The sequence below is a fragment of the Phoenix dactylifera genome, chromosome 10 (assembly GCF_009389715.1).
Source record: "Phoenix dactylifera cultivar Barhee BC4 chromosome 10, palm_55x_up_171113_PBpolish2nd_filt_p, whole genome shotgun sequence".
Classification (NCBI taxonomy): Eukaryota; Viridiplantae; Streptophyta; class Magnoliopsida; order Arecales; family Arecaceae; genus Phoenix; species Phoenix dactylifera.
In genome coordinates, this window is record NC_052401.1 from 6,735,498 (window position 1) to 6,746,641 (window position 11,144).

At 39.1% G+C, this 11,144-nt stretch overlaps 1 protein-coding gene across 1 annotated transcript; it reads left to right on the plus strand.

Annotated features, from left to right (window-relative positions):
• The first annotated feature begins 383 nt into the window (after positions 1-383).
• On the plus strand, positions 384-1,881 carry LOC103704980 (protein JINGUBANG-like). Its single transcript, XM_039130918.1, has one exon. The coding sequence runs from the start codon at positions 424-426 to the stop codon at positions 1,780-1,782; it is 1,359 nt and encodes a 452-aa protein (XP_038986846.1). The 5' UTR covers positions 384-423; the 3' UTR covers positions 1,783-1,881.
• Positions 1,882-11,144: the final 9,263 nt, after the last annotated feature.

The window sequence follows — 11,144 nt, forward strand, 5'->3', positions numbered from 1 at the left end:
ATTGGCTCGTTGGTGGTTATGCTTTTCTTCTACTTGTACCAAGATGGTGCTGGAGTGACGTACCTACACGTGAAAGCGATGAGCCCACAGGTCGGAGAAGGCACGCGAAACCTACGACCTGTATCGAACACTTTTTAGTAGAAAGAGAGCTCAGTGGGGGTGGGCTGGTCCCTCCCCTCTCTCCTATTTTTCACCAAAAAGAAAAAAAAAAGAAAACAAAAAAAAAAGAGCCACGATTGACTGCCGCGTAGGATATAATTTCTCGCTAATTTAACCTCGGACCAGTCAGAGTCATCCACTTCCCCTACTTCATCTCCATTTCCGCCACGTGTCTCTTCCTTCCTTCGAAGCGCCACTTTTTCCGCGCCTATAAGTACTCCCCCAATCCTTTCCTTTCTCTCCCCCTTCGCTCTTTCTACGCCGATGCCGCTTCCCTTCGCCTGCCTCTCCAGCTCCTCTACCACCGCAGCGGAGGACCGCACCTCCTCCACTGACGGTGACCCGACCGCTCCTCCTCCTCCTCCTCCACCACCGCCGCTGCGAACGCTTCAACTCTCCTCCTCCACTGCCTCCGACTCCAGCTCCTCCTCCGACGGCCCCGCCGTCACCAGCTCCTCCGCTGACGACTCCGCCTCCCTCGTCACCCTCCCCTCCATCCACTCCCTCGCCCACTGCATCCTCGACCCCCATCCCTTCTCTGCCTCCTTCCTCTGCCTCTCCTCCCTTCAGACCGCCGGCGGCGCCGCCGCCGCCGTCGCCGTCTCCGCCCCCACCCTCCTCCTCTATATCGCCTCTGCCGCCGAGATCTCCGTCTACGACCTCGCCTCCTTCCGCCGCCTCGACTCCTTCCCCGCCGCCCCCGCCGCCGGCTCCGTCAAGTCCGTCGCCTTCTCCGCCGATGGCCGCGCCTTTACCGCCCACCAGGACGGCCTGATCCGCGCCTGGAGACGCTCCACCCGCTCCGGCCGCCACCGACTCGTGGCCTCCCTCCCCACCGCCGCCGACCGCCTCCGCCGCCTCCCGCTCCCCTCCAACTACATCACCGTCCGCCGCCACAAGAAACTCCTCTGGATCCAGCACGCCGACGCCGTCTCCGCCCTCGCCGCCGGCGGCGGCCTCCTCTACTCCGTCTCCTGGGACAAAACCCTCAAGGTCTGGCGCGCCTCCGACCTCCGCTGCATCGAGTCCGTGGCGGCGCACGACGACGCCGTCAACGCCGTTGCCGTCGCCGCCGACGGCACCGTCTACACCGGCTCGGCGGATCGGAGGATTAGGGTTTGGGCGCGGTCGCCAGGGGAGCGGCGGCACGGGCTGGTGGCAACGCTGGAGAGGCACCGGTCGGCGGTGAACGCGCTTGCCGTGAGCGGCGATGGAGCGACGCTCTACTCTGGTGCCTGCGACCGTTCGATCTTGGTGTGGGAGAGGGAAGACAGCGCGAATCATATGGCGGTCGCCGGGGCTCTCCGCGGACACCGGAAGGCGATTCTGTGCCTCGCGTGTGCGGGGGATTTGGTGTTCAGCGGGTCTAGCGATCGGACGGTGAGAATTTGGAGGAGGGGAGGGGAGGGGAGGGCGTATAGCTGTCTTGGGGTTTTGGAAGGTCACGGGAGCGGAGTGAGGTCGCTGGCGGCGGTCCTGTTGCCTCCGCCGCCGCCGCCGGCGGAGGCGGTGGCGGAGGAGGAGTACCGGGTTTGTAGTGGAAGTTTGGATGGGGAGGTGAGGGTTTGGCGGGTTCGGGTTTGGAAACACAAAGGAGTGGAAGCAAAACAAGTCTTGGTGTAGTTTTTTTTTTTTCTGTTTTTCTACAATGTATATTCTTCCTGTTGGTAATGATATTGATACAAATTAAGGAGGTTATTTTTACTACCTAAAATTTGACAATAGACTCTAATCTTTTCACATCTTCATTAGAGTGGGATCCAAATAAACTAAATTCTCAACAAGCTAGGGTTGATCTCGACTTGTTTATAATTGAATTAAGCTGAATTTCGAGTCAAACAAATGTTGCTAATAAGCGATGGCGATCGCCGGGATTTAGGAAAGGTTGTAGCTCAAATTCTTTATTATATATATGTTAGTCAAATTTCAAGCCCAACTCAAGTTGTTTTTGGAAAGTTCTTTGCCTACAATTTTAGCAAAAATTAAATAAGATGATCGTAATGTACTTATTTAATAAAATAATATGTTATGCATTAAAATATGATACCATGATCATAATACACTTAAATTTTTATTACTATATTATAATAATTCTTGTAACAATCTAGAATTAATATAAATAACAATTTTAATCTAATTTGTATTACATAATAATTATTATTTATCGCAATAATACATATAATAAAATATATAATTATGGTTATAGCAGCACATCTAGCCTTTATAACATCAAATTATTTTATAGTGATATATATACTAATTATCTTCATATTGATATAATAAGAATTTTATGATATTATTTTTTACTATTATAATTATAAAAATAAAATTATATATATTATAAAAGTATATTGCTTTAATAGTTATTATAAATTTATAATAATTATTAAAATATTTATATTGCAGTGGTTATATATAACAATATTGTATGATTAATAACAACAAATTATTTTACAGTGATATCATTATTATAATAATGATTATTATACTAATAGTATAATAATTTAATAACAATATTGTTTTTTAGCTATAATTATGAAAGTGATAATTGATATTATAGCATAATAGAAAAGTAAATTGTTCACTGTTTGCCGAGGAGGTAAATTTGCCAGCTCATGCAAAAATAACAATCTCTCTTTCAACGTCAAACAAACAAATAGTTATAATTACAATTACACTTATCAATTACAAACAACCAAACACAGCCTCTTCCTGCAACTGCAATTCTAATTCCAGATAATTGAATTGCAGATTATAATTGAGTTGCTAGAGACCAAATGGCCCCTTAGATGGATTACTTAAGGGTGAAAATGAGTTAAGCTGGGTTGAATTTTATGTTGCCCGAGCTCGAGTCAACACATAACAAATCTGTGCAGGCTCAGCTCGAGCTTGATCTGAGCTTAACAATGGCGACTCAATCTCATCTCATACAGGCTCAAGTGGAACCGAGCTTCCCTTTAATTTTGCAAGGTTTAACGTTTAGGTTTGTTAACTTTATTTTTTGAGAAATATGTAGGATATGAACTCGAACCCAATTGCAAGGCATGTCTTAATGAGAGAGATGCCAACTAACTAAACTAACAGTAGCTATTTCATTTATGATCCAACATTTAACAAGCCAATTCTGAACTGGTCTTGAGTAGCATGAATCATTTGCAGCCTTATTCTTAACAAGCTGATTTTGAGCTTTAGAATTGTTTAGGTTTCCAGTATAATAAAACATGTTCAATATGTTTCCTTCGTTTAAGCTCTGACGTCTTCGTCAGGCTAAAAATTTAAATCTATTCAAATTCAATCACAATTATCATGATTAGCTAAGGGTTTCACTTCTGGAATTTGATATGTTTGTAACGACCTTTGTCCCATTGAAAAAGAAAAGAAACAAAAAATTCGACGTCTCTGACATTGTGGCAGCCTGTAAAGAAAGAACTCATACAAGCCTGAGCTGGTCTTGAGTAGCACGAATCATTTGCAGCCTTATTCTTAACAAGCTGATTCTGAGCTTTAGAATCATTCAGGTTTCCGACTTATAAGACGTTCGATTGGTTCATATTGGGATGACATCAATTAGGAGAGAATAAAGTGTAGATTGAAGAATCTTTGTAGCAAGCAAGAGGAAGCATTTGCCTACTTTGTTTTGCTAGTACTGTAACTATCTATATTATTTTCTTTCTTTCGGCATGCAAGCTATTGTTTAATTGCATTGTTGTTGCCAACTTCCTTTCTTTCTGGTAGGCCTCGGCTTCTTTTTCACTTACTGGAATTTGATACGTTTAACAATCTATGTCTCATTAAAAAAGAGAAGACACAAAAAATCAACGTCTCTGACGTTGTGGCAGCCTGTAAAGAAAGAACTCATGTCTGAGGGGTTAGCTTGCACGCTGAATGCGTGAGCCCTACACATACTCAATAGTGTTCGAATTCTTGCCACAACTTTCAACTTTCTAAAATAGGGCGACTGGCCCTCAAGCTCTTTAGGTTTGGTATAATCAAGGTATGAACCACACCCTACATGGCTTTATGTATATTTTGTATGTCTATTATTAAGTCAATCATCATTTCAATTTAAAGAACTATGCCTCTGTGAGGTGCTACTTTATTGCATGATCTTTTGTTGTCATAACCTAGGACCTCACAAAAAAAAACTAGTCGGAAGGCATTATTTGGATTTCTTGGCTCTGTATATGCACCCACGATCTACCCCAGTGCATAATAGATATCTGCATGGATCCTCACATATTCTCTCTATTTAAGCTCTAGTATCCTCGTCGGGCTAAAGGTTCACAAGCACCCTTATTATCCTTACCAATTAAACATCAGATCTTGGAATACATTTAAAATTAGGCCAATTATCTCTTTAGAAAAAAGAGCCAGGGCAAATAGACAAACAGTAGCATTAAAGTAATCACCGATTTCTTGCTCCGGCATCATGTCTTCTTCTCGTCTGATTAGTTCATCTGGACGCTTTCAGGCTTTTTTAAATGACACTACATGCACGTTATCAGAGAAAAAATTGAAGGGTAAGTAAACCAATTTATAGTCGTCTTTCTTGTCTTCTTGTCTAAATTATCCTATCTAATTAGGCTGGAGAACCAAGTCAGAAACAGGTAGGCTTTGTTTAACATCAATACGATTAGTTGGAAACCGGAAGGTGATGGCTCCGAGATGCATTAATAAATAATAATAATTTTCCAAACAACGGGTGGAAGCATACATGCATCATAGGATGGTCAAGTCTGAATGTGGGGTTACCGACACTTTGATGGTCACAAACGGGAGGCACCTTGCATGGATTTAGAGGAGGATGGTTCATGTTACTAATATTGTTTGGATCGGCATCTTAGCAAGAATCTGTTGGAAAATAGGAAGAAAGATTTCTAGAGAGAAAAGGATGAAGAGGCAAAAATACTTCAAATTTTTCTTTCAATTTGGCTATTGCCTTGCTTGCATAAAACCACAAGACTTGCAAGATATTTATAGGACTCCTAGGTACATGAATAAATTCAAATATATGAACCACATAATGACCTTTCAACTTTCTAGACAGACTCTTTATACTTCTAGGAGTCTTTACATTTTCCAATACAACTTTTCAACTTTCTAGACAGACTCTTCATACTTCTAGGAGGCTTTACATATTCCAATACAATTTTTCAACTTTCTAGACATGTATATTATCAAAATAATAAATAAAGGGATAAGAACAAGTTTAATTCTCAACATGCTCCCCCCTTAAACTTGTTCCTCCAAGTGCTATCACTCCAAGCAACCTTCTTAGCTTTTAAAAAACTTGAGCACTAAATGGTTTTGTCAATATATCAGCAACTTGCTCACTTGACTTTACATAAATGAGCTTTACATCTTTTGTCTTCACATGTTCCCTTATGAAATGGAACCGAGTATCAATATGCTTTGATCTCTCATGATGAACCGAATTTTTCGCCAATGCAATAACTGATTTGTTATCCACATAAACCTTTGTTGAACTTTCTTGCTTTAGCTGCAACTCTTCAAGTAATTTCCTCAACCAAATAGCATGACAAATACATGAAGATGTTGCTATATATTCAGCTTCACATGTTGACAAAGCACCAATATTTTACTTCTTCGAAGACCATGTAAACGCGGCTTCACCAAGATAGAACACAAACCCCGTAGTGCTCTTTCGATCATCATAGCTTCCAGCCCAATCGCTATTGTTAAATCCAGTCAACTCCAAATTTGCATGTGAAGAATAAAATACTCCATAATCAAGCGTACCTTTGATGTATCTTAAAATTCTCTTTGCTGCCTTTAGATGAGAATTCTTTAGATGAGAATTTTCTTAGTTAACGTCACCCCATAATCCATCGGGGTATCAACTGGTTGACAATCATCCATGGCAAACTTCACCAAGATTTGTTTCGCATACTTCTTTTGAGAAATAAAAATTCCATTGTTTCCTTGCTTTACTTCAATGCCCAAGAAATAAGCCATAAGACCCAAATCGGTCATTTCAAATTCCTTCGCCATCGAGCCTTTGAATTCTTCAATCATGGATAAATTATTTCCTGTGAAAATCAAGTTGTCTACATAGAGACAAATGAACATAACATCACCCTGCAGATTAGTCTTCATATATATCGCATGTTCATATAAACATTTAGTAAATTCATTTTGAATAAAGTACCCGTCAATTCTGGAATTTCATGCTCTTGGTGCTTGTTTAAGCCCGTAGAGTACTCTTTTCAGCTTGTAGACTTTCTCTTCCTCTCCTTGCACAACAAAACCAGGGGGTTGATTGACATAGACCTCCTCTTCAAGATGCCCATTAAGAAAAGCGGACTTTACGTCCATTTGAAAAATTTTCCACTTCTTTTGAGCCGCCACTGAAATCAACATTCTTGTCTCCATCCGAGCTACTGGGGCAAACACTTCTTCATAATCAATTCCATACTCTTGCTTATAGCCTTTAGTTACAAATCTTGCTTTGTGCTTCTCCACCTCTCCTTTTGCATTTCTTTTAGTCTTGAAAACCCATTTGACACCAATCGCCTTGTGTCCTTGTGAAAGTGAAGTAAGCTCCCATGTATTGTTTTTGGTAATGGCATGTATCTCCTCTTGCATCGCCTTTCTCCACTTTGATTCTTGACAAGCTTCTTCAAATGTTAATGGATCAAAACCTGCAAAAAGACATAGCATATTGAACTCATCATCAGTATCAATTTGACTTGTGACATTGTACAAGTCTTGGATGCTCCTTGCTCGCTGCTGGAGAAGATGAATTTTCAGCAACATTCAGCCCCTCGCTTGTGTCTTTTTGCTCCTTTTCGTCATCAAAAACAACCTGCTTTTGTTGGTCATTGCTTGCCCAATTTCAGATTTGCTCCTCATCAAATTCAACATCTCTTGACATCACAATTTTCTTGGTAGTTGGATTGTACAGCTTGTAGCCATGAGAATTCTCTCCCTAATCAAGCAAGACACACTTCTGACTTTTGTCTTCAAGCTTTGTCCTTTTTTCTTCTTGGATTTTGGCATAAGCAACACCGCCAAAAATCCGCAAGTGGTCAACTCTTGGCTTCCGTAAACTCCATGCCTCCTCCGGTGTAGTATCACCAATTCTCTTTGTGGGAAACCAGTTAATCAAGTAAGTTGCACACACAACAGCGTCAGCCCAAAATTCTTTAGGAACTCTTCGTTCTTTCAACATACATCTCACCAAATTCATGATGGTTCGATTCTTCCTTTCCGATACGCTATTTTGTTGCGGTGTTTGAGGCATAGTGAATTGATGTACAATCCCATTCTTCTTGCAAAATTTTTTGAATTCAATACCACGATTAGTCCATGCTCAATCCAAATCGACCTATATTGCAGTATTCTTTAACCAATATAAGCCATAAGTCTAATCCGCTCTAATACCATTGATAGTACTTCCAAAAAAACTAGCTCAAAAGTATTGTTTAGATTATTTAACTCTATATAAGTACCAATATCTACCTAATGCATAGTTAATATAAAATTAAGCACACACCCTCACGAGTTCCATAGGACATATTACAAAAGAGACATGTAAAACTAGCAATCTCACTAATCATTTCTAGTTTTGACAAGATTGTAGACTGGGTAAGATTTAGTATCAAAGCAATTGCTAAACTGGATCATGATCAAGGAGATAATTAATTAAGTCATCACCCATAACACCTGGATCAATGTGAGAAGGAAATCAAACTTAAGAACAAATAACTATAGCAAAATGGTACACCATATTAGAGTTACATTAGAAGTCACAAGCTAGCATCTTCTTAATCCAACCTCTTGATTTTGCCACACCCATGCATGGGATAAGGAGGGGGAAAAAGAAGAAGGTGATAACATGATCCATGTATATCTAAGTGCAAGTTGGCCAGTTGCTCTGCAAATCATCCAAAACTTTCTTCCACACTTTCCCACTTTCACACTTGTTGAGTATTATAATATCACTGAATCCAACGCAGCCTTCACGATCCAAAGCGGCGTTGCATCTTCTTCTAAAAATCTTATGGTGAGAGTGTGAATGCGATCCTTTCCAGGTCTTTTCCTCCAACTAAAGCTGTGGCAGAAGTAGGATTTTTATGAGCAGAACAGACAAAACATTGCCAACGTTCCACCGTTGGATAAGACGGTGACATTTTTAATTGCTTCGCAGTCAGAGAAGCGAGAAAAAAATACCATGAGGCTATGGTTAGCCAACAATAAACCTCTTCTTTTTTTTTAGTAAATCAGATTTATTAAATTAATTTAAAATAAATATATCTATAGAAATTGGTAATTAAAATATTAAAAAATTTGGTAGAAATATCTAAGTAGTGTGATTAGCCATGTATGATACCATCCAATTTGTAGCGTTGTTTGTTTTTCTGTAAACATTGACTTGAAAAGATTGTGAAGCTGTCCTCATTTTAACTAACATCCGATCCACATGATGAATTTGCTACCCTATCCACTGAATTTTAACAATAAACATCTTCTCTTTTTTTTTTAGTAAATTAGATTTATTAAATTAACGTAAAATAAATACATTTATAGGAATCGACAATTAAAATATTAAAAAAAAATGGTAGAAATATCTATCAAAGTAGTATGATTAGCTATGTATGATACCATCCAACCTACAGTTGTTCGCTTTTTTATAAACATATATGACTTTGAAAGATTGTGAAGTTGTTTTTATTTTCTAACAATCTCGTCAAAGTGGACAATAAACTTTAACATCCGACCCATAAGACAGATCCATTTTTTTTAGCTCCAGATCCTCTCAACTATACACAAGATGCGATGGTGGTGAATGGAAGAGAGATCGCAAATTAAATAAGGTTTCTAAACCTTACATGCCAGTGCCCATATGAAAATGTCCTGAGGAAATGCTTAACAGAGATCATCAACTTCGATTATCAGCTCTAGCGTTTCTCTTTATATTCTTTTCCTCGCCCACTAGGTAGGAACTGGGCGATCACCATAGAGTAGTAATTTTGTTTTTAGACATCAAGATGAAGCAATTATTGAATAATATTAGTTAAGTAATTGGATTATTGTCTTAAATCTAAGTACTTGATTATTTTTTTTTACTAGTTTTGGCCTGCTTTTCTTTTAAAAAAATATAATGTTCTCATTGCCGATTCATAAACTTTGAGGGATCAAGCTTTCATGTTCGTGAAGGCGTCAAATGACCTTTTAGCGAGAAAAAAACAAACAAAGATGGTTGCTTATTTATTATTCAAGGCCTATTGTGGATATTTGGTTACATGATATGTGGATTGGTGGGACATTTTTGTCCGCTCCACTAACAGTCTGATGTATTTTCCATTAAAATAGAGTATGATCCAAAGCAGACCCCCTACCCGAGCCTGGCCCGAAAAAGAAAAAAAAATTGACCCTAGAAACATTTTTTTTAAAAAAAATCCAAGACGAGCCTGAATTATTACATGACATTTCCAACCTCCAGTAATATCTCCTATAGGAGATATTTTCTCCTCTTTGTACTCTTTACTTTCTCGACAGGATGTACTCACTTTAGAGCTATATAATTTGCCGTTTTTACCAAAAAAAAAAAAAACGTTTGCCCTCTCTCTCTCAAACTAGTGAGAATGCTAGTGACTATTTTTGGTGTTGTATTTGTTGAAATGGGGGCTTCATTAATTTGTTGACAATGCTTTGGTGATGAAGGATGAACAGGGACAACCGATGAACGAATTAGAGAGAGAGAGAGAGAGGTGCTTACCTTCCAATGCAAGCTCTTTTTACCAGTGAAGATTATTACCTTGTAAGATCCTTAGTTACAGTGGATATAAAAGAACATTGATTTCATGTTGGATGAGTTCATGCAACATGCAGTGAAAGGCGTGCACGCAGCCACTAGCAAAGATCTTGAGGCTACGAAAGAACATGGTATGAATTCATTATCAGATTTTATTAGGGAGAGAAGAATAGGAAGATCTTGAACTTGAGAAAATCTCACTGCAAAAATGCATGATTTAATCACTATGCTGAGCTTGTGGATAGTGCTTTTGTTGAGTCATTCGAGTCTTAGCTAATTAATAGATTGGAGCCTAATGAATCCTGGATTTCTTGTTTGAGTCATCAGGTGGATTCATGCGGTTTCCTATTATTTTCTAATATTTTCTATTAATCATTAAATCACTTACTCAGGCACATAGAAGAGGTTATTTTGTTTTTATGTTTGCTTTGGTCCACAAGTTACTTGGTCATGAAATAATGGATGCCTTGTAATTTGATTATATAAGTGGAGAGAGGCATTTTGGTCATAAGCTGTTTCCACAAATCATAGGTAACATCCTAAAACACCTTTGCATATTTTCTACTGGGAAACCTCACTTGCAGGTCACATTTTCTCAAAAACCAGATCTGGATACAAAGTCCAGCCAACTATAGGCTTAGTTCTAGAACCCAAAACCCAAAGCCATAAATTTTTCCTTTCCCCTAAGCTGTTCTGCACAACATCAGGTTCAAATGATATACTGTTAGAATTATAGTAAATTTCATGAGAAACCTAGTTAGTTTGGTTAATTAGCTCATTGGATGTGACCTTAAAGTAAGGATGTTACCAAATGATAGGTGATTACTATGGTAATGATTTCTAAGTTGTATAATCACTAAGACATAAAAAAATAGAAGAAAAAAATTAAAATGAATGCACAGAAGATGGTAAAGTAAAAGAGACTACAAAAAACAAAAACAGTTTTGCTTAAACTCAAGATGGTAGCTTACCAAGGCCACTTTCTCATTTAAGGACTAACTAAAAGATGGAAAATTTATGTGATAAGAGAGTTTCATGTTTTTTCACACCCAAAAGCCTATGGTGTAGTAATCATGGGAGGTAATTAGGGTGTGCTAGAAAAGGAGATTATCCAAAAAAAATAGTTCCAATAATATGACAATACCTTTTTTTATTATCAACATGAATTGGAATTCTAGGTCATTAGATCAGCAGCTTCTGCATTATT

Coding starts and splice junctions, on each gene's coding strand:
- LOC103704980 (XM_039130918.1), top strand. CDS start 424: ATGCCGCTTCCCTTCGCCTGCCTCTCCAGCTCCTCTACCACCGCAGCG.